The sequence below is a fragment of the Lissotriton helveticus genome, chromosome 12, assembly GCF_964261635.1.
Source record: "Lissotriton helveticus chromosome 12, aLisHel1.1, whole genome shotgun sequence".
Lineage (NCBI taxonomy): Eukaryota > Metazoa > Chordata > Amphibia > Caudata > Salamandridae > Lissotriton > Lissotriton helveticus.
This window is the reverse complement of record NC_136073.1, coordinates 22,871,238-22,895,299: the sequence shown is the minus strand read 5'-3', so window position 1 is coordinate 22,895,299 and position 24,062 is coordinate 22,871,238. Positions and strand designations below refer to the sequence as shown.

Here is a 24,062-nt window from a genome sequence, read left to right as displayed (position 1 = left end):
CAGTACCAGTGTTATTTTCCCAAAAATGTAAAATTGGCAAAACCTTTAGCACCCTCTGTAAGTCCCTAGTAAAAGGTACCTAGGGCTTGAGGTGCTAAAGAGGGTCCTTAAGGACTGCAGCACAAATTGTACCACCGTAAGGGACCCCTCCGCAAGCACATGCACGACTGCCACTGCATGCTGCATGTGTTGTTGCAGACAAAAGTCAAAACACTTGGGTCCCTTGTTCACTTTGCCACTGGCTGATAAAGGGTGTTACCCTGTAAGCGGTCCCAGGATGCTTGATTCCGGTTCAGGGAAGACTTGGCTTTGCAGTTCGGGCTGGTCTGTTCCCATGAGGCACAGGGTCAAGACTGATTTGCATATCACTGGGTCTGAACTGAGGTGGCGAAGTGAGCTAAAGAATGATGATTGATTCAACCCAGACTTGTGACTGGGGGTGAGTGTCTGAAAAGTTTCAGTGCTCCGTCCATCATCTCATAGTATTTGCCACATATCCCTGTGTGCCATGTCCCCTACCACTGCATATGATTTTTGTAAGTCACCCCTACAGAGTGCTTGACAGCTCTAAGGTTGGGTTTCCTAATATTATGTGTCAGGGCATATCTACATGAACAGATATGTCCCTGTGCTGGTCAGCCCTATTAATGCTAGTGCAAGTGACCAGCAAAGCCATTTTTAACCATATACTGGACACTGAAGAAAACGAATTCACCAGCTCCATGATGGCTTCACTGAAAATATGGATGTCTGGTGGTGCCAAACATCTTGTCTTTAGAAACGCACACTGATTCCAGTGTTGGATTTTTTTTTTTTTTAAATGCACTTGGAGGGCATTATAGATGTGCCCCCTGAAATACTACCAGCCTCTGGTGTGCTCGTTGACTGGATTCTGCCAGCCTGCCACCAAGACAAGGTTCTGGCCTCCTAGGGTGAGAGAGAGCCTTCTGCTGTCGCCGTCTGGAACAAAAGCCTGTCCAGGAAAAAGGTCTAACCCTCCCGCCCACAGTATGACTTGCTGAATAGCTGCCCTGGGCTGGCAAGCTTCAAAGGAGCTGTTGCCTCTGGAATGCTAATCTGGCTCCCCTCACAGGAGAGGAAGCCACCACCCCCTGTCCGGAGCCTGCTTAGCAGCTGGATATGTGGGAAAAGTAGCTAAGCTGCTAGAAGTGCCACCCGAGGCTGGTACCACCCTGGCTGGCTAACTGCAGGGGGACCCGCATTTTCTCAGGTAGCCATCTTTATTATGGCATACCTACAAATTCTGGGATAGGGTAATGACCACTTCCCCCAGGAAAAGGCCATATATGGGGCATAGTAACCCCATGGGTCAGTAACCCATTCGCTACTACCCTACACTCCCCTAGCGCCCGTAAATTCAGTATTTAGGCGAGTCTGTGGCACCAGAGAAGCAGATCCTGCAGTACTGACAATGAGGACCTGCAAAGAGCAAGAAGATGACGTGTGACCGACCCGGCGCCAACCCTGCTGGCCTGCCTGTAGTCTCCTACTCCTGCACCAAAGACGTCTTGCTCTGCATCTGTATTCCAGAAACCTGGGAGACCTGCCTGCCTTTGACAAAGAACCTGGGACTCTCTTGGATTGGTGGAACCAGTCTCCTGTACTTCGCAGGCCAAGTCCAAAGCAGCAACAAAGTGCTTGCAGGTGGGTCTGGCGAGGGGGTGACACAAAGCAAAGTGGCAAGAGCACCCAAAAATGGAGTTGGCTCTCAGACGTTCCGACCCCCTACCTCAGTCCCAGTGACTTCCAGCCTATAAAGTCCCTTTCAACATCATTTGCTGCAGCCAAGGTTTGTTGGTAAGCAGCCCGGCCATTAAACCCCTCAGTCTTCACTCCCACAAGAGGGGACTTCTCAGACCTGCAACCGGCGTAAGAAACTACCTCACTACTGTGATTCTGCATCTCCTGTTTGGTGGCGTCAACTGTGTCAGAAACCGTCTTGGCACGACCACCATTTGTTGACGGATTGACCGAGTCGCATCTTTAGCGCACCTGCCCCTGGTGTCGGACATTTCCACATGTCCCTGCATCCAGGGTCCCTGGGCAAGGTAATCGAGAACTGCCTGTTCCACTCGGGCCGTGGGACGTGCAAGTGCCCGTTGGCCCAAAACTTACTAACGGTTGTGTGCTTTGACCACCAACTGCAACGGTCTTTGAATGACGATCCTTCTTGTCACCTAATTTCACCCATTGCTTGCAATCCTAAATTGTTTGACGGTGATGCAGGTTACCGCTGCGTATCCTACATTTACCTCCACAGTAAATACTTGACTGTGTTTAAGCATTTTCTTCTGCAACTGTTTTCTACTGTATTTCCGAAACACACTTGCCTGATAGTATTGATTTTGGTTCCTAAACATATATAAAGATACTTGATATTTTTCATAAATTGGTTTGGATCTCCATCTTGATTCATGTTGTAATTTATTAATCATTGTGTTCATTTGCATATGTCTTACACGCATCTGTGTTAAGCCTACTGCTGCTCGACCACACTACCCACCCCATAGAGCACTTTGGTATTGCATAGCAAGCACCTCTTCCATAGTAAGGGAACCCATAGGCTCTTTACACTGTATATCAGATTATTGATATATCACATAAAGAGCCAGCTTTCTACAAACAGCTATAGGGTAGATTGGATTTAAGTCAGAAGTTTCCAAAGGCCTGGAGACAAATGCAAATGTCTTCTTTATTGTAGGTCACAGACATTTAAATGGGATACCTTATTGGGCAGAAGAGCCATTCTAGAGGAAATACCGAACTGACTGGAGGAATGGAATACAAGCAAAAAAACTGTTTCCCCAGTTTAGAGATCTAATTTACCCTCTCTATGGCCCCCTTCCTTAGGGCTACTGTTAAATTTTTTTCCACCTAGGAAAGTGTTGCACTGTAGAACACCTTAAAGCGCCAGCACTGGGCTTGGAGTTAATAATTCAGCAATTACTGAAATATATTTTTTCAGCGGTCTCCTTGATCAGTGAATTAGAACGTCCATGCTAGTATGTTGGCTCCGATTTCTTGCCATTGGATGGCGCCTTGTTCCTTCCCAGTTAACAAAGGGTATCGGATGTGAAAAATATAGGATAACTCGTGGACTCGTTAGTCAAAGGTGCCATTCAGAAGTGCTAATTTGTTCAAACAGGCAAACTGTAATTGTGTGCAAGCAGACTTTTGGTTATATACTATACTGCTTGATCTCGTTACCTTTTTTTTTTTTTTTTTTTTTTTTAGCAAGTCAGACCATCTGGTAGGACAGGTTTCCCTGTGCCTCTTACACACTCTGCAGAGGTTCCAAATCCAGTAATGTTTGCTATATGTCCCAGCTCTGAATACAGACTGTTACATTCTTGAGGTGCAAAGTTTGTTTCCATTCTCGTGGTGTGCTTGGCTAACACAAGTGTAGTAGACTGGACAGTCCAGTAGATTCTTCACTTAGGCAACCAAGAGCTTGTGCTTTACATGTGGATGATACATGTTCTGAACGATTTATTGACACTTTGTGGCTTTCCAGTTTGTTATTGAAGTGTGTTTTTTTAAATACCACCTTCATATTGGTCCTTGCATCTGCCAAGATGTGATATCTCTCGCTCTCTCTCTCCTTTAGCATTCTCTGCCCCTTTCTGGTGTTCTTACAGGATAATTTAAGATGTTGACTTTGATTCATCATCCCATCTTCTTTTTGAGATGTTCTAATAGAGAAGCTGCGAAACTTGCGTGACCTCTATGTTCAAAGTTTAAACTGGACATTTGACCTTCCCCTTAGCCGCATACATTAGGCATCTACACCATTCATCCTACAGTAAAAGGCGTTTATCTTGCTCTTTTTCTCCCCATGGATAGTAATGAGACTGGATATAATAAACTTTGCTGTAGCAAAGTTCCCTTAAAATTATACAACTGCCATCTATCCCATTGTTTCTCCTCCACTAACGTGGAATTTCAGGTACGAGAAACCTATTGTTTTGTGGCTTATCTTCTGGTCTCTCCACCACTGAGATAAATGTCTAGGATAAAAAAATATATAACTTCTTAATAAGGCTCCAATTTTTAACAGTTTTCTATTGTGATGCAAAGGCAGGTGGGAGTGGGCGGTTTTAAAATTGGGATGCAAATGACGAGGTGCTTAAAAGGGAAAGGAAGTGCTAAATTGAACAGATTTTAAAGTCTATGAAGTGGACCGTGACCTTTTACTGCCTTTTTTTGTGCAGCTGCTTCTGATGGAACGAAAACTGCAAGAAGTGCATCCACTTTTGACGCTTTGCGGTCAAATTGTCGAAAACTGGCAAGGAAATCCCATCCAAAAGGAGTCGCTCAGGGTTTTTTTCTTGGTGCTGCAGGTGACCCATTACTTGGATGCGGGACAGGTAGGATTTTTATTTAAATCCCTTTTTGTTAAGCATGTTTTTTTCATACTTAATCTATTCAATGTATATTGAAAAAAGACATCAACGGTGAGTCAAGTTGGAAAAAACTGAACTTTTTGTAGTTCTGTGATGAATTGACATTATTACATTGCCCTTTATACAGTTTTTGTTAAGCTTGTTTGTAGATCTGAATTAATATACCCAAATGAGTTCCACACTTGTATTTTACTCCTCATTTAATGTCAAGATGTACTGCAATTAGATTGACTTCAAAAATCGTGTTTACACAACTCATTCATTATGGGTAAAAAGCAGACTTTGCACCCCAAAGACAGCTGCAAGTATATTGTTGATGAACTGTATGTAATGAGAATGCTCACATGGAAACCTAAGATCATAGGAAACCTTATTCTGCTACTTCTGTTTGGGAGACATGTACAAATTAAATAGAATTGTAGATAATTATCTGATTCCTTTGGGAGAGATTCTTTCGCAGTTGCCAGCTAGTGAGACTCCATATTCTGCACTTTTTCGGTTGTCTACTAATCTGGAGAAGGTGCTGCTGCACCACCTTCGCTATTAATCTCTTGAGATTTCAGCCTCAATGAAGAGTGCTCTTGTAAGGGGTATGATGATTTTTTATACCTATATTATAGTATCATACCCGGGAAGTCGCTAATTGATTTGGTGTTATTTATAAGGTCGCCCTTTTATTTTTGCAAAGGGCCAACGATCCCCTTACACTGCTATGTACTATGAATTTTATCAAGGTTGCTTTAAGACTTAGGAACTCGAGGGCTGTGTTGAATGAATTCTCGGTCAACTGTCTCCAATGTATTTTGTCATGAACTGTATTTTATTGTATTTTATCTGTATAACTTGCACTTTTATGGTATTTTCTAAATACCGAATAAAGGACTATTGAATTGAATGTGTGAATATGTGTGTGTAAATATCTATTTATGAAAATAAGTTACTTAACTGTAACTTCAGTTATCCAGTATTGGTATCTTTTGTAGATTCCTATGCTTGAATCATTCCGTTGTCGGGATGGGAGTATCACGCTACCATAAAAAAGTACTATGTAGAATTACCAAAAGCAATAATGGCACTAGGCCATAAATATAGTAGCCTATCTCCCTTTTAAAAAAACACCAAATGTCCTACAACCAAACAGTAGCTAGCATCCTCTAGAACAATCCCAATAGGCCGAATTTCTCAGATTTGTGAATAGGTAATCCTGAGCTATAAGGGGAGCCTCTCAGAGGAGGAGGGTGGGGTTGCATGTGAATCTATGAAAGATTCCAGTACTGGATAAATGAAGTTTCAGTTAGGTAACTTTATTTCTTATCCAGAATTGGGGTATCTTTCATAGATTCACATGCTTAAATAAGAATAGCAAGCGGTGTCACAGAGATATATCGATCCTTAGCGGGCCGTGGGTAGAAGTAATATACATTTGCTGAGAAATGTTGCCCAGAATAAAACATAGAAATATACATGTGTATATAAAATTTATAACTGCATGCATAACCTACTTAAGCATAAAGATCGATGCAAGTTAAACAAACGCCTGTAATTAAAGAGACTCAACTTATTGGAACAAATGTTGAAGCACTGCCTGACCCACAGCTGCGTCACTGTGCTGCACTGATTTCAGGCAGGTAGTGATGGGTAAACTTGTGGGTGTTCTCCCACATTGCTGCACAGCATATCTTCTTCAATGGGATGCCAGCAAAGAGAGCAGCCAATGTGGAGATTGCGCTTGTAGAATGCGCCTTAGCCTTTCTTAAAGGTTTGCCATCCTTTATGTGACCAAATTGAATTGCAGCAGAAATCCATCTGGCTATAGTTTTTTTTGTCACTGGTGCTCCTTGACTGCCCCGACCATAAGCCACCAATAGTTGGTCAGTTTTGCGGATGTCTATAGTTCTTTGTAAGTAAAACTTGATGTTTAAAGTGTGAATCGCCTGCTTGGCCGTTGTAGCCGGATTGGGAAAGTCCGCAGGTTGATTGGTTTATTAAGGTGAAACTGAGTGGGAACCTTTTGGTATAAATTTGGGATTAGTTCTCAGAAGCACAAATTCATCCGTGAATTGCAAGAAAGGTTCTTTAGTAGTAAATGCCTGTATCTCGCCAACCCTTCTGGTGGATGTGAGAGTGAGGAGAAGAGCCACTTTCCATGTGAGGCATTTTAGTTCAGCCCTATGGATTGATTTGAAAGGTTGCTTCATCAATTGCAAGAGTACCACATTGTGATGTGATTCTGGAGGCGGAGCTCTTACTGGCAGGAATGTTCGAAAAAGTCCTTTCATCAATTGCTTTACATGTCTGGAAGAACAGAGGAACTGTCGGTACTTGGAAAAGGCAGTACGGTGTACCTTTACAGATGCAAAAACTAGGCCTAACTGAACTGGAGCGAGCAGATATGGTAAGATTTGCTCTTGCGAAGCTTGAAAAGGATGCAAATTATTTGCTTGCACAAAATACAGTATCTCCAACATTTCAGTATGTAAGTTTTGTTGGTGCTTTTTGCCTTGCATTTGGAAAGAATGGTCCTGCATTCTTGAGCTGTTTCTACGTCCCGTAACTCATAGAATTCAGGAGCCAAGTATGCAAGTGAAGAGATGCTGGTTCCGGATGGAATATCTGCCCATTGTTCCTGGTCAGCAACGATGGTGTCGACGAGAGGCAAATGGGTTTGGCTTCTGAAAGAGAAAGCTCCGATAACCAGTGTTTCCTGTGCCCCCTGGGTGCGATCTGCAGGAGACGACTGCATTCTGTTCTCATTTTGGTTAGGACCCTGGGTATCAATGGGATGGGGGGAAAGCATATGAATATATCCCGGACCATTGCATTGAAAGGGCATTCCTGGACTACCCTGGGAAAGGTAATCTGCTGGCATAAAACCGACATTTGTTGTTGCTGTTCGTCGCAAAGCGATCCAGTGCTAGTTTTCCCCATTGTGAGAAGATCTTCTCCGGCTGATGCTGGTCCAGCTCCCACTTGAGGCAACTGCTGTTAGTCCTGCTGAGTGTCTGCCAATGCATTGTGAAGACCTTCGACATGTTCAGCTTTTAGGGATATGCCGTGAGCCATTGCTTTTGGGCTTCTTGTGAGTGTGTGTGAGAGACTTGTTTCTCCTTGCGTGTTGATGTAATACATGCTGGTCGTATTGTCCATACGAACCACCACTGCAGATCCTTGGTAGGAAAGCTTGCAGGGTTAGAAATATTGCTTTTTATTACAGACTGTTTATATGCATCATTCTTTGAGAAGACCATGTGCCCTGGATTTGGAGGTCTTGCAAATGCACTCACCTGACATCCATAGATGCGTCCCTCATGACGATGAAATCTGGGATGGATGGTAGGAATGTGAGGCACTAGGTTTATTGCAGAAGAAAGCCTATCTAGGAGCGATTTGTGCATTTTCACTGAAAACGCACTGTTTTTTTTTAATGTTCTGTGCCAAGTGAACCAACTGATCTTGCCACTCATGTGATAAAAAGGCTTTTTTCTGACCTGTATCCAGGTTGGCTCCCAGGAACGTTTGTGTTTGAGTAGAATTGAGAGAAGATTTGTAATGTTTTACAGTAAGGCATAATTTACAAAGCTGAGGTAGGCAGTCCTCTGCAGCTTCTGAGGCTTGTTGTGCAGTTGGGGCTTTTACCAGCGAGTCGTTTAGGTAGGGATATACCTGATGACCTCTCTTTATCAGCGTGGCTACCAGCCTTTGGTAAATATCCATGAGGTGGATCTTAGTACGAAGGGAATGACCTTGAATTGGAAATGGGTACCAACTACTGTGAACATTGAGTACCGTTGATGTTTGAGATGAATGGGGATATGAAAGAAAAGCGTCTTCCACATCTAGATAAGTTATATTATCTTCACCGTTGAGGCGATTCAAGGTATCCGAATTTGTAACCATCCTGAATGTCAAATTTGTTGAGTTCCCTCAGGCCTAATATAGGTCCCCTGACTTTATGCATATGAGAAAGAAACAGGAGTAGAACCCCTTTCCCTTTTGGGTTGCAAGAACTTCCTCTGTGGCTCCCTTGAGGAGCTTACTGTTGACCTCCTTTCTTAATAAGTGAAGACGAAGGGAGTAGCTCTCCCCGGAGGGGAGTTATGTGGTCATTGTGCAAATTCTCCGGTCCAGCACCCATTTGCCGATGTTAAGTTGCTCCACTGATTGATGTGGCTGGATATTTTCGTGCCGACGGGAAAGAGTCATAAGGGGGTACCTGAGTGAGGTCATAGTTTGCGACCTGTGTCTCCGCCTTGAGAAGGTGTTCTCGTTCGGGATTCCTGTTTGGAGAAACCAGCTGTTGACTGTCAATAAGAGGGCTGCTGGTAACCCTGTCTGTACTGGGACTGGTAGGCCTGATACTGTTGGGTGAACTGGCCTCCACCCTCATAGCCTAAAAAGCCCTGACCATGCGCACTTCGAATGTGCCGTTTATGATACTGCATGGTGCCCAGAGATTTGGCAGTATCGGTGTCTGTTTTGATTGTCAGTAAAGACTCATCCATGTGTTTTCCAAATAACCACTTTCCATCAATCGATATGTCCCGGATTTTGGCCTAAATGTTGCTGCTTTCAGCCACCCCTGCCGAAAACCAGTTACAGCTCTATCCATCATGCAGTCAGTTTTTTTTCTTGTTTCCTGTTGCTTGTCATCTGGGATGAGATCCAACATAGATGCCATATCGGACCACATCTGCCGATCATAGTGACCCAAAATTGCCACAGCATTGAGAGCCCGAATTGTGATGGCAGACAATGAGGAGAAGCCTGTCACAATAGTCAGTAGGCATGGGAATTGGCGTTGTGGGATTTCTGGGTCTTGGGATGACCAGTGAGACATTCCGGGGAGTCCTCAGGGGCCTGTATTTTTTTGTCAATTAAATGAAGAACAGCAGTCATCGAAGCTGGTGTTTTCATTAATTTCCTTTAGCTTCTTCTGCCAAATATAGTCAATTATAGGTATGGAGTGTACCGATTTTCTTGTTTGCTCTTTAAAATCGTATACGAAGCAGTCTGGCTGCTTCAACACCATAGGGAGGTGAAGCCTAGTGGTCGCTCTATCCATTAGATTGTGGAACACTTCAATATCCTCCCGTGGAGAGTGAGTGGAGGGTCATGAATCTCGTACTCCTCGCCCGCTTCGTCAGAAGAGGATGGATAGTCACTTGGAGGTAAATGTGCTGATGGACGAGGAGTTAAACTTGGTGTGAGTGGAGGTGGCGTATTTGGATTCAAACGGTCAGCAGGTTGCATTTGCTGATGTACAGGACGTTCTTTCTGTGGGTGAGAATGTCTTTCTGTAGTATGACAGTATCTCCTGTAGGTCCTCAATTAAGGATGGCAGTAGGTGTTCAGTATACTGCCTGGGGGTCTAGAATAGTACCCATAAGGCTCAAATTGTCTTTGAGGAGCAGGGCAGTAATGTTGATAATACTTCTCTTCATCATCCTCGTCTAAGTCCTGAAATTTTACATGCAGCTCAGACTGGCTGTTGGCAGTGCCAAAAGGACCTTCCTAACCCGAATCCTGAAGACCCAATAGGTGACTCTGTGGTAACAGAGACACCTTGCTTAGTGAGGTGATCTCTGGGCGTAGAAATGTCTTGTGCAATTTGATTTGTACTCTGTTGGCTGATGTTGCCTTTCGGTTCCATCTTTGATAGATTTCTCATCGACGAGGCCCCCGTCGATGGGTTCGGTGATGGCTGGACCGACGGCAATGGTGATCCTCTCCTTGACAGGCGCAGTTGATGGTGGCTTTGTCGATCGACTGTCGGCAGTGACAATGTTGTGGATGGTTGAATTGCCTTATGGGAGAGTTGATGGCAGCTGTGGTTGACGTTATAGACGCAGACTGTTGCGACAACGAGATAGAAGTACTGGTTGCCATCTGTGCTTGGGCCGTCAATGGAGATGGCGTTGACCGGAACTTAGGAGAGGTTTTATTTTTTCCTGTATTAGAAGAGGGGGCATGATGGTGTACTTTCTCCTTTTGAGTAGATGGTACAGATAAGGCTGGCTCTGAGGAGACTTTAGTGTTTCTCCTTTATATGAGAGTCCTGAGCCCTGGAGGGTTTAAAATGTTTTTGGCCCCCTCAGAAACGTTCTCATGGGACCGGGCTCTTTTGCGATACTTAAGAGGCCTTGTTGTCCTCATCGCATGATGTCTTGTGTGACTTAAATTTTTGAAGTCGCAAGAGTAGCCTCCCCCTCTATCCCTTAAGGTTTTAGAGAAAAAATTGTTTTACCTCATGTTGGGGATGGAGGCAGTAAATGCAGTTCTTATGTGGGTCATCCACATGAACGCTTTTCTTCCAACAAGTCTTGCAGGTACAAAACAGGCCTTTTTCTTCAGACATGTTAGCAGAAATATAAAGTTGTAGTAGTAGTTTTAAGAGAAAAATCTGAGCAGAGCTCAGGGTAACTTCCTTCACACCTGACGTGTGGTGAAAGTTTGAGGGATTCAGCCTCTTTTTTGAAATTGTTCCATAGAGTGCTAGCTACTGAATGGTTTTATATGAAATGTAGTCCTTTTTTTTTTAAAAGGAGAGAGATGCGTTGGGAATCCCATGGGAATCCCATGGTACCATAGTCAAGTAGTTTGTAAATTTACCATAGGCTATAATGGCACCAGGCCATGCCTTCAAAAATGAGATCTAACGAGCAGATTTTGACATGTAACAAAAGTGCCTGATCCCTTGTAATTGTGATATCAACATGCCCAGGTGTTTGTGCAGGGATTGTTATTTGAGGGGGCACTTTTTGTGAAAGAGCTGATTGTAGTTGGTTGGAGGGTGTCACATTGGGAATCTGGTGCCATCCAGCTACTGATTGACTGAGGTCTGTAAAACCCAGGAGAGTTGGGAGGCGTTTAGGGACCTTGTATAAGCTACTGTGACATCAATCAGTTAAAACAGTGCCTTCCCATAAAATGCTGGCCAAAATGCTACAAAGCAGTTTAGCTGGTGACATGATTATCTAAATGACGGTTACAGATCATATTCCTAATCTGTAGTTCGTATATTTTCTTGAAGGTTTGGAGATGCACCGGATGAGTATCAGAACATCTTAGAGTGGCCAACACCATACTATCCATTAATGTGTCCGTTTTCGTGCCTGTTGTACATTTGTATCTAGTAAGTGATGCGTCATGCAAAATTAGGTGCCAGGTACAGATATTCATTCAAATAGCTGGTTTAAATGTCTTTAAGGATTTAGTGCCAAACAGGTTTTCTTTAAATTAATATCCTTCAAATCCAGTCTCCATCTCTGGTGTAATAATGACGACTTTTTGAAACAGGTCAAAAGTGTCAAGCCATGCTTGAAGCAGCTCCAGCAATGCATCCAGACCATTTCAACCCTCCACGATGACGAGATTCTCCCTAGTAACCCCGCTGACCTTTTCCACTGGCTGCCCAAGGAACATATGTGTGTATTGGTGTACCTGGTGAGTTCCTCCGATTACTTTCACTCTGTCTTAAGGAACACGTGTTGTGGGAGCCCGTGCATTGTCAGTTTTCACTGGTGTCTAACATCGCATCTTAATCAGATTTGAACCAGTTTCACTGAAAAGTCTTGCATAAGTACACATCATTCTGGAATACTGAACTACAGCTCTGAATCCAGGCGGTGAATGCATCAGTAAAGTGATCAATAGAACTGTTGTCAAGCTATCTTTCTATTACCTTTCATCGAACACTGACCTTGCCCCTCTTTCAATCTAGCCCTCTTGTTACCTCTGTATCAAACCTCTTGCATCAAATCTCTATTGACTTTTTTTTTTTTTAAATGGTAGTTTATAAACCACCCAGAAGAGTACTGCACTCCAGACCGAGGTCCTCCTGTTCTTAAAAGACTGAAAATTCATCTGGCTCTGGTTTCAGTTGCAGGAATTCTGAAAGATCACTGTACATTTCTTTGGACTAATTCTAAAATAATCTGCTCAGACTCCCACATTAGGTTTCCTCTGAAGTTGTATATTAAGCTATTGTCATTTTAAATGGCACACAGTAGAGAAGAGGGAGCGGACCATTGAGCTACTGGATTCTACCACCTTTTCACTGGCTCCCACTCATGGACATAAATTCGAGATTTGAATGGAGGGGGGGGGTGCACCTGTGTGCATCAAGTTGGAGATGCTCCTTACCTGTGTGTGATAGTGAGACATCTTGAAAACAGTGGGTCTTATGAAAGTTTGTTTATACCAGTGTTGCAAGAGCTCTGGATGAGGGAACTCCCATCAATGGATTCAAACTCCCTTGTTTGCATTTGTGAAAATACACATGACTGTATCAACTCAGCAGACTGTAAGTCTGTCAGATGAGTTCTTAGATCAGTGAACTCTCCCGTTGACAGAAAATAATTATTTTTAAAAAAAGCTAGATAGGCAATATTATATTAGGGCAAACTGCTCTCACCACTATATGTGAACTGACTTGCTCCCAGTAAGATCGAATTGAGTGCCTGCTTCAGAAATGGCCATTGGCTATCTGCTCTTTGAAGTCCAGATGAGGTCCAGCCTAGACCTAACCTCATAACTGCAACCAAATAATTGTGGACCGACTGATTTTAATTCTGGGTAAAATCTATTCACAGTCACAACAAGGAAGACTGTGCAGAAGGCCTCCAGGATGAGTAGCTTTGCTTTCAAAATGCATAAAAGCTTTGAATGGCTAGCATTACCTCTGTGCCCATGATAGCATCCCATCTCCAGCAAATACAAATGTTAATCTAGCCATTCTTGGCAAATTATCTTGGTCTACCCTACTGCCTATGGTGAATCTTTTGTGTGAGGGATATGTTCAAGAGTGTAGCAGTGGGGAAGCAGAGGAAGTGAGTCTTGCTTGAAAGCGATCAGATTGGTTTGTTCAGTGCTTGTTTATTTTATGCTTCTCGAAACATAAGTTGAATTAGTACCATGGAATTGTGACCACATTTGGCAGTGATACTCTTGCTTGGGTGTGGTAGGTGAAGGCTTAAGATCACTGGACATTTGCTTCTTGCTGTTAACAATGCTGTGTGTATCCTTAATAGGTGACGGTGATGCACTCCATGCAAGCAGGATACCTGGAGAAGGCACAGAAGTACACGGACAAAGCACTCATGCAGTTAGAAAAGCTTAAAAGTAAGACTCAAATATTACAATTAACTATTTGGTACTGTGATTATAGTCTCCCTGAGCTGGTGGCATAACCAGACTGCCTCGTAGTCTGACATGTGGGAATCCTTTCTCTTTTTAAAAGAGAAAAGGTGAAATGTCCTTAACCATGCAGCCTTGAAAAGAGAAAAAATGAGCCCCTTTGCAGGCTGCCTATGGACTTCTACTCTCACAGAAGCAGTGCAATGACAGCCCCAAGTGCCAGATAAAAATACTTAACTTGTTAAATATACTGTGTAGTTTTACTTGGAATCAAAAGGAATGTCATGTCAGTGTGAGTTCTTAATGCTTGTCTATAACTTGTAGGGCTATCATAAGCTGGGTGCAAGGTGAATGGATGTGACTTAGCATGACAAAATACAATTATTCTCTGCAAGTACCATTGCTGGATGTTAAACTGAGAGAAAAGGGTATGAATAAAAACGTTGTTAATCCTTGTTCAACACATTTATTTAACTGTATCACCCAGTGTTTGAACCTTTTGTTATGTGGCATGGCTCATATTCAACTTGTGTGTATTTCTCATCTCTCTTGCAGTGTTAGACAGCAGTTCGATTTTATCATCCTTCCAGGTCATTTTGTTGGAACATATAATTATGTGCCGCTTAGTGACTGGACACAAAGCTACTGCCCTGCAGGAGGTACGTTCCATTCTTGTCACTTCAGTGCATCGCAGTGGTTTAGGATATTATCTAGGTGATCAGAATTTTGTAGCTTTACCTATTATAACTTCATATTTAACATTACGTGGAATGGTCTCTTTGAGAGACTGAAGTAGCTGAACTTTGGTCTGCCTTCTATACTTTTGATCATATCTTATCTACTGAGGCTGTTGCGTAAAAGGTTCAAGTAGATTGGTTACCCTCCAAAGAGGTCATCAGTAAAATGGTACATGTTCTTAGGTTTTATGCTATCCAATGGCATGGCAATGATAAAATATGTTGTAGAGATCAATAATTCTGCTTCAGTATACCCTGAACATTTGCATAGAGTCTGTGCATTCCAGAAAATATTGTTTTTGCCTTTTTCCAACAGATTTCACAAGTCTGCCAGCTTTGTCAGCAATCTCCAAGATTGTTCTCGAATCACGCAGCTCAGCTACACACTTTATTGGTGAGTGCCACCACAGATTAATTCCTTAATACTGGCTATGGTCATTCAGTCTTTCCTTAAATTATTCCTATTGAGTTTAAATTATCAGAAACCTGCTCTCAAATTTATCTTGTCTCCTGTAGACATTGGCATTGTGGGGGGTGTAACTACCATTAAAAGATAAAGCATGCAGGTTGCAAATTCAGCAACCTCACCGACGGTCTACTGTTTCTGAGTTTATGCCTGACTTCATAGACCAGTCCTATTTTGGTGTAAAAGTGTAATCTAGTGTGATTACCCTCTGTGTTGCAAAGACATGGCTGAATTGCACTAATGAGCTGAAAAACAGAAGCACGATAAAGCCTGAGAAGGGGCTATTTTTATGTTTGAGGGAAGCTTTTGGTTCAGCTATGCGCCATGTCTTTTTGTTGGCCTGTGCTTCTGGCGTTTTAGCAGCCTGATGCCTCATTTGTTGGCACCCAGCGCCGGTGGACTGGTTATTCAACGCCTTGCACAGTCGATGTATAGACCGACATATGTGCTTTCTCTGAAAAGGGCGTCGGAAGTCTGCCAGGTCTTCCACAGTAACGCTGTGCACTTCAATTTCCCAGTACTTTAGGAAACCAGGGGCTCCCTCCCTTCGATCTCTACACCTTCACCCTGCAGACCCTCTTGTAAAGGTGTCCCAATCCCTCGCGTCTCATTCTGCACTTTAGATTTCCATCTGTGGGAGGGTAGAACGGGCTCAGTCTGAGTTGAGTTTTTGTACACTTGTACAAAAATACAACATTACTTTTTCATCTGAGTGGAGCACTGTCTGGTGTACAAAACAGACAGTTTTATTATTATTATTTTTTGTACGGCACAACGGATCATCCCCAAGCGGATCTCTCGGCGCCTGGATAGCAGACAACATAGTATGGAAAGTGCTCATTAAAACAGCTAGGTTTTAAGACGTTTCTTAAAAAGAACCAAACTGGACATGCCCGAAGATCCTCTGGCAAACTATTCCAGTGACTGGTGGCTAGATGGGAAAAGACATGGCCACCCATCTAAACTTTCCAGATTCTCCGGGTGCAAAGTAGCTTATGACCACTAGATCTCAACTGGTGTGCCGGGATATACCATTCTAGTTTCTTTGTCAGGTATGCTGGGCCTAGCCCTTGGAGAGATTTAAACACCAGGAATTGAAGTTTAAAAACTGCTCTATTCGAGGCATGTGGGCTGCTGAAAAACTGCTCTTTTCCTGATGGGGAGCCCGTGCAATTCTCGCAACAGAGGTAGAGATGGAGTTTGTGCAGGCTTGTTCATGGTCAGGCGTGCCGCTGTATTTTTGATGAATTGCAGCCTTGATAACAGTTCTTCCCTGATCCCTACCAGTAGAGAATTTCCGTAATCTAGTCTACTGACTAGACGCGCCTGTATCAGGACCTTTCTGGTAGAGAGAGGAATCCAAGGGAAGATTTTTCTCAGCATGAGCATCAAACCAAAGCACTTTCCCGGCAGGGATTTAACATGCTCCTCCATAGATAGTCTGTTATGGATTACAATGCCCAGGTTCTTCGGCCATTTTTTCGGTATGGGAGCTTCTCCTAGTTCCACAGGCCACCAATCCTCAGTCCATAACTCCTCCGCTTTCCCAAACAGTATGATCTCGGTTTTATTGGAGTTCATCCATATGGCTATTTTTAGCATACAGATCTTAAATCTTTCTGTGGTGCTTGGATTGCGGCTATTAAGAAGTTTGGTGGTCGAATCGCGCGGGTGCTGGTTAGAAGCGCTTGTAACACTGCTGAGCTTGAGATGTGTGGTCCAGAACTGCCTGATTATGAGTGTTGTGACTAGGAGTTGTGAGTTCACAAGATAGGTGGGTCTCCATTGCCAGTACTCGCTTAAACGTCTTGTTCCATACAGACCTGGAAGGGGAGCAGTCTCCTGAGGGTCAGGTCTGCAAATTCTCATTTGTAACTCGCAGGGTGAATACTCAACGCATTATGCAGTGTGGAAGGGCAGTCAAACGTGGAGCGGTCACAGGGAGTGGTTTAGCCCCGCAGAGGTGTGGGAAGCTCTAGTAATGCATATACTGTATTACGACTGAGTATACTAACACATGGTAAATTAGCATACCATGAGAGACCGGTCTTGGGCGTCTACTGTGCTGGCTGACTAAAAACACTTTCTTGTGGTAAGTGGGTGCACGACTGTGCACAGCTTAATTCATTTTGACATCTTAGAAATTAATTCGGCATCACACATTCACAAGTCTTTTAAAGCAGTCCTTTTTTGCTAATATCTAGCACAGCAGTAGTCTTTTTATTGAAGTATGGCCAGGAGATGCTCATGTCCTTCAGAGCATGCATTACTACGAAGGATCCCGGTTTTCCGTTTAAACGGAATTTTACATATAAATACAGACAGAAAAATATTTTCCTTCTGTCTGTATTTAGCGGAAAAATACAACCAAATCGGATTCCGAGAACTGTTCATCAATCCGTGCTCCAGCCCTGAGCCCAGGGTTGGCTGACATGCCTCTCTTCCTGATTGCGGGTATGCCTGCCACATTAACACCTGCTGGGCCATTAATCTCTGGCAGGGCCCTAGTTAACACTTAAATGGTCTTTTAAAGACCTGTGAAACACACGGGCAGGTGGACGTCTTGCTGCACCTCACCCAAAAAAAGAGGTGCCCAGGTCTGTGCCCAGCAGCCTTGAAGAGGAATGCCTATTTTACCAGGGCATTCATTTGCGCACCTGGAGGCAAAGCCTGTGCGCCCTACGATCGTGGCTGGTGGCTCCAGGGGCAATCTGCTGCTACCCACCTAGTAACTCTCCGGGCAGCTGCCTTGTAGCGCCTTACAGCAGCATTGGTCAGAAGCGCAGTGCTGACAGGCACGCGTGTTTGCTGCCAGCATTGCACACTTTAACTGATGCCAATAGTGAGCAGTGGTGCACACAATTACGTATTCTCTCCTAATTAAAGGTTTAAATTACATTACAGTTACCTAAATATGCCCTCTTGGGTTCATGAGTGCAGAGGTCGAAGCTGCTGATATGAGGGCCCCCCTCTGCTTGGCTCAAGGGGCCCTTGAACTAGTGACAGCCCCCTCACTTTGTGAATGTTCAGCCTTTGTTTTCTGAATGCAGACAACCGCTGGTGTCAAACGTGAAGGCGATGAATTGAAAGTTCCTTTCAGCACATCTAATCCAGGCCAAAGTGGGAACACATGTTGTGCGAGTGCTCTGTGCCCCAGAGGGCAGGTGCTTTCCACGCTCGTGTGCAAGTAGCAAAGGAATTCAGAGGCAAAACTGCAGTCATTTCATTACCTCTGCAGGCCACTGTAGCTGGCAGAGGCAACTAGAGCCAGATTTCAGGGGCCGGGGCTAATTTCAGGTCACTGAAAGTGGACAGGTGCACTTGTCTAAATGTGTTTACATTTAATAATCTTGGCTAATGACAGTGTTTTCAATATTGTAACACAGCAGCAGCTCACTAATACTGCAAGTAATCTCTGTGGCAAAGTTTTCAGATGACTGTATTGTGTTTACTTAATTTGGCGCATATATACATATAGCTAAACCTATAACAACCATGTTCACTATCTATTTAAATAAATGTTTAAAAATACTAACTGCAACGTCTTGCAAACTAACTGCAAAGAAATACCATAAAACCGGGAGCCCTAATTACTACTTAACCTGTCACCAGCCATTTTATTGGTGGATACGTTGCAGAGACATTTCAAGAGTAAATTAGCATGAAATGTGAAACTAATCACAAAAAGATTATAGTAGAAGCATGCTTGCAAAGCAGATTGAAATAATCTGTAAATGCTCAGTTGCCGCTCTGGGGCTGAGAGAGGCACACTATTACATACGGTGTGGTCCTGTGTGGGTCTGACCCGATTCTGGAATGGCGTATGGAATTGTCTGTCAGAGGTGCTGGGGTGGGACCTTCCCCGTACGCCCAGGCTGGGTCTTCTGCATGTCCTGGAGAATGTGGGTGGGAACATCTACAAGCATCACCTCCTGTTGTTGGGTCTGGTAGTGGCCAAACGAGATCTGGCGAGGGCATGGAAGAGTGAACGTGCCCCTCCACTGAGCGCCTGGAAAGCGGGTGTGGATTATCTCATGGGGTTGGAATTACCAGTGTTTGAAGCTAGGGGTTGCCCTCGGAAACATTACAAGATCTGGAAGCGGTGGGCAGACTATAGAGGGTTAACCTTGGAGCCCCCAGTTGACTTAGATGATGGACTGCATGCAGATGGGGACCTCTGGGCCTAGGAGGGCGCTCGATAATTGCTGTATTCTACTCATGTGTTGCGGTTGAAGGTGATCACATGCATGGGTTAGGGTGGGATAAGGGGTGGGTAGTCGGGGCGTTGGGTGGTTTGAGGGGTGAGTAGTGCGGGGGGGGCGATTTGAGCGATTAGTCTATGTATACATTTTGCTATATATGTTTGCCATTTGACAGTGTCCTCCTGATTGTGGAGTACTGTTCCCATGCTAAGCCTAATCAGTTAATAAACGCAGTTGTGAAAATGCTCAGTTGCTACACACATCCAGTGTGTATGGTCTATTATGAACGTGCACTGGCAATCCCTGTTTCTTCCCTGACCATGAACCAACAGCTTCCATTCCATAACACATAAGTAAGATACATTTACAATACCAATCGCTCTAACTTCTTTTTTACATTTATTTTTTTAAACCTTCTAAGAAACAGATCTGGAGCCTCGCTCCTACCAATTTATTTCTTTTTCGTCACCAAAATCGCAAAGCTATCCAGACAGTTCCACGTCACACAATTCAACTCCACAATTTTCCAATCCACCCCACTACACATAATACAACTCAACCCCACAATTACACACCTCACCACATACATCCAATTAACACCATACAACTCGACATTGTGCTACAACACATCACACCACATACATGAACTCCACTACATACCACTCCACAACACAAAATAACGTTCCACATAATTACACTCCATAACACAGTCCCACTCCGCATAATTCCAGTACACTCAATACCACATAATTACTATCCGCGACACAAATCCACTCCACACACAATTACCCAAATAACTAATCCATTCCAACCCACATAATTCTACTACACACCACATACATACACTCCAGAACACATAGGTAAATAGCATTGCCTTTACAATGCCAGTAGCTCTAACTCAAACAAATGCAAGACCAATTGCATTTCCAATGCTTCTCTAAACCTTTTCTGCCCAGAAAAAAACATCATATGCATACTTTATTTTGTTTATTTTATTTATTTTATTTTGAGAGTTTTATACAGCGCGAACAAGATCTTTGCAGATATCAGAGCGCTTTACAAGTAAAAATACAAAGTAAAAATACAAAGTAAAGAAGCGTATATACAAAGTAATATATGAGGTAGTTAGGTACAAGGTGCTAGTTACATAGGTAGGTCAAAGGACATGAGGTAGGTCACAGGTGTGGTAGTGTAGGTACACTGAGTATAGACAAACAATTGCGTCAATAGCATAAAGTGCAATAACAAGGAGCATATACTTGCTTAAGCGTGTTTAGAGTATTTAGAGTTTAAAGGTGGGCCAAGTTGAGGTGGGTGTGTGCAGGATGTATAGTCCCACAGGTGCGACAGTAGAAGGGAAGTAAGGATCGTTGAGGTGGAGAGGGTAAAGTGTGCAAAGTCAACCAGGTGCGTCAACAATATAACAGTATACATAATCGACCAGGTGCATCAAACATTATGCATAAACAAAGTAGAATCCACAGGGTGGTAGTTCAGTGGTCCCTCAGGGATGGGGAGCACACCGTGTTTTTTAAATGCCCCTCACACACCAACAGGCCCCTTGGTGTCATGCTTCATCATCGGGGCCTTCGCACCCCTCTACGGGATGCGGCGTGCTACGACAGAACGACTACGCAGGAGCACTTTGTAGTGAGCTATGTGAGGGGGTGTGGTTTACGTGATGTGAGTGAGGTGAAAAAAGTGATAAAAAAAAAAAAACGGAGCAGCGTTGCGGGGAAGGCAGGCATCCAGTCCTTGCAGTCATCGTTGCTGACTGGGCAATGAGAAGGGATACCCCCAATACCACGCTAAGGCTCATGGGGCCATCCGCATTTTGAACTTAAATTTTTGAAACGCCAATTGGGCGCAACGAGCAAACCATCTTTTAAAACATTGATAGGTACATTACACATTATTTTTGTATTTAAATTTTTTTGAGCACTTTCACATTCCATGTGAGTAAGGTGGGGATCATAGTGCACATCCTCGTCCTGAAGAAGGAGTCTTGTACTCCGAAACATGTTGACACTGTAGTTGGTTGATATACCCTAGCACGTATTTTTTCAACCAGTCCTTGCACTTTTTACTAATACCAGCCAGGGACAGAATAAAATTTTCTCTTTTCCTTAGTGCCAGGTATTTTTATATTTTTTTTTAATCACTTTTTTCACCTCACCTCACTCACATCACGTAAACCACACCCCCTCACATAGCTCACTACAAAGTGCTCCTGCGTAGTCGTTCTGTCGTAGCACGCCGCATCCCGTAGAGGGGTGCGAAGGCCCCGATGATGAAGCATGACACCAAGGGGCCTGTTGGTGTGTGAGGGGCATTTAAAAAACATGGTGTGCTCCCCATCCCTGAGGGACCACTGAACTACCACCCTGTGGATTCTACTTTGTTTATGCATGACGCTTAGGGAGACTGAATCCACTTTTCTCTCTCTCCCCCCTCCTGGTTGTTTTTCCGCATCAAACATTATAACACAATACAAAGAGTGAGCGTATACAATTACGTAATTCGATAATACGGGGTACAATTGCCCAAGGTCGGGCAGGACTTACAGAGCAGATTCATGAGTGATACGGAGTAATAGGTCATGTGTATTTTGCCATGAGGATCGCTTTAACTTCTTTCTTAAAGATTGTGATGGAGGAGATAAGCCTTGTTGCAGGAGGGAGTGAGTTCCAGATCCTGGGTGCCATTCCTGAAAAGGAGCGTTTATACGTTTTTTCCTTCCGAAATCTTCGAGGTTTCAGCAAAAGATTGTTTGTGCTCCTAGTAGTTCGGGAGCCACCCGAAATTGTCAACTTTTGAGTGAGGTAGGCGGGTGAATTCAGATGCACAGCCTTGTGTGTCATGCATGCGATTTTCAGTTGAATTCTGGCTTCAAAAGGTAGCCAGTTCAGTGATTTAAAGTCCGGGGAGATATGCGAGTGTTTTTTTGAGCCTGTGACGAGTCTCGCTGCGGCGTTAAGGGACGCTCTTAGGGGTGCCGTTGTAGTTAGGGGGAGCCCGCAGAGGGCGGTGCTACCGTATTCTATGTGCGGGATGACTATAGATTGTACTGCAGTTTGGAAGTCTTTGGCAGGAAGGAAGGGTTTAAGTTTTCTCAGGGTATTGATTTGGAAGTTCGCTCCTTTGGTTGCCTTGCTGATGTGCTGCTGCATGTTGAGATTGGTGTCAAGTGTTATGCCTAAAGATTTTGCTGAGTCTACTACGATGGGCTGTACATTTAGAGCCGTTAATTGCTTAAGCCATGTTTGAGCCGTGGATATTTTAGCGGGAGGTGAGATCAGGAGGAACTCGGTCTTTAGAGCATTGAGTTTGAGGTGATTCTCAGCAAGCCAGGATTGGGTGTTTCTGATCGTGGTGTTCAGCAGCATGATGTCCTTGGGAGATTGTATTTTGAGATAGTTGGGTGTCGTCGGCATACATGTGAAAGTGCACATTAGAAGCCTGTAGCAACGTAGTGAGAGGTTCCATAACTAGGTTGAACAGTGTTGGGGAGAGGGAGGATCCTTGAGGGACGCCTAGCGATACAGGTACCGGAGAGGACAGCAGGTTGTTGCTTTTGATTCTTTGTGTCCGGTTGTGTAGAAATGAGGTGAACCACTTTAGAACAGTCCCAGATATGCCCATTCTTGTGTTTAACAGTTCGAGTAAGTTCTCATGTTTAACTGTATCGAATGCTGAGGAGAGATCCAGAAGGATGAGGAGACAGGTATCGTTTTGGTCTAGGATTTGGAGGGCATTGTCCACTATGTGAGTCATGGCAGTTTCGGTGCTGTGCCCTGCTCGGAAGCCTGACTGATGAGCGTTTAGGAGATCAAACTTATCTATGTGTTTAGTCAGTTGTAGTTGTACGCATTTTTCCAACAGTTTAGCGAGAGTGGGAATGTTTGTAATAGGGCGGTAATTGTTTAGATCAGTGGGGTCTGCTGTTGTTTTTTTTAGTAGCGGTGTGACTTGCCCTACTTTGAGGGCGTTGGGGATGGATCCTTGTTGAAGAGAGCTATTGATAATCTTAGACCAGAGTGGGAGAAGCCAAGGGGAAAAGTCTTTTACAGCGTTAGCAGGAAGGGGTCAGTCTGCCAATTTCTTCTACGGAGTAAGTGTCAAAGGATGACCAAGTAGCATTGTTCTTTGGTTGAGGCACTGCTGTGTGTCGGGGGTTGGAGTACAGGATAGCGTCATTGAGGAGATCGTTTCTTATTCTCTCAGTTTTTTGGATAAAGAAGTCAGAGAAGTCTTCGCAGGAAGGCGTAACGTCCATGGAGCTGATTGTCTGGGGATGCTCTTTGGATTGTGTTCTGACTAACTCAAACAGTTTTCTTGGACGGTTTTTAGCTTGGGCGAGCTGGAGGCTGAAGAAGTCTCTTTTTGAGCGTTTTATTTTCCTGAAGTAGGCGTTTCTCTGTTTCTTTAGACTTTTTAGGTGCACTGCAGAAGGGGCTGACCTCCAGGTGCGCTCTGCCATTCGCATCGCCCGTCTATCCTCATTGAGGCTTCCGTCATACCATGAGTTGGAAGTCTTCTTGGACGAGACTCTTTTCAGTTGCATGGGCGCCACCTCATCGATTATTGTGGACATAGTATTGAGATAGTAGTCAGTCAGAAGTTGAACGTCTGTATCGCCGGGAGGGGGAAGTAGCCGATTGCAGCTGTTAGGTGGTAGGGAGTTTGGGTTGAGTTTCTTCAAGTCTCTTTTCCACACTTTGTGCTTAGGGGGTTTAACTGAGTTAAGTCTGGTTTTTTCCTTGATGAGGAAGGAGACAATATGGTGATCTGACCAGTCACAAGGTTGGATTGACTCCAGTTGAATAGCGCCCTCTTTGGAGATGATAAGGTCAAGGGTAGAACCTCTCTTATGGGTCGGGCTGTTGCATATTTGGTTGAGATCAAGTGCGTTGAGAAAGCTTTTGAGGCTGTTTACCACTGTGTCACTGCTGTCATTCCAGTGGAGATTGTAGTCGCCAAGGAAAATTTGGGTGTGCTGCCGTCCTGAGTTGGCTGTAATTGTATCCATGAGTTGTTGGACGAAGGAGAGATTGTCCCCAGGTGGGTGGTATATAATGTGTAGTGAGCATACCGGTTT

General features: G+C 44.0%; 1 protein-coding gene across 1 annotated transcript in view; it reads left to right on the top strand.

Annotated features, from left to right (window-relative positions):
- MAU2 (MAU2 sister chromatid cohesion factor) overlaps positions 1 to 24,062 on the top strand; it is a 111,415-nt gene that overhangs the window by 54,300 nt on the left and 33,053 nt on the right. Inside the window, exons 7-11 of the mRNA XM_078669427.1 lie at positions 4,233 to 4,388; positions 11,721 to 11,867; positions 13,454 to 13,544; positions 14,115 to 14,218; positions 14,613 to 14,690. Of these exons, the coding sequence (XP_078525553.1) occupies positions 4,233 to 4,388; positions 11,721 to 11,867; positions 13,454 to 13,544; positions 14,115 to 14,218; positions 14,613 to 14,690 (576 nt within the window). The remainder of the gene's footprint in view (positions 1 to 4,232; positions 4,389 to 11,720; positions 11,868 to 13,453; positions 13,545 to 14,114; positions 14,219 to 14,612; positions 14,691 to 24,062) is intronic.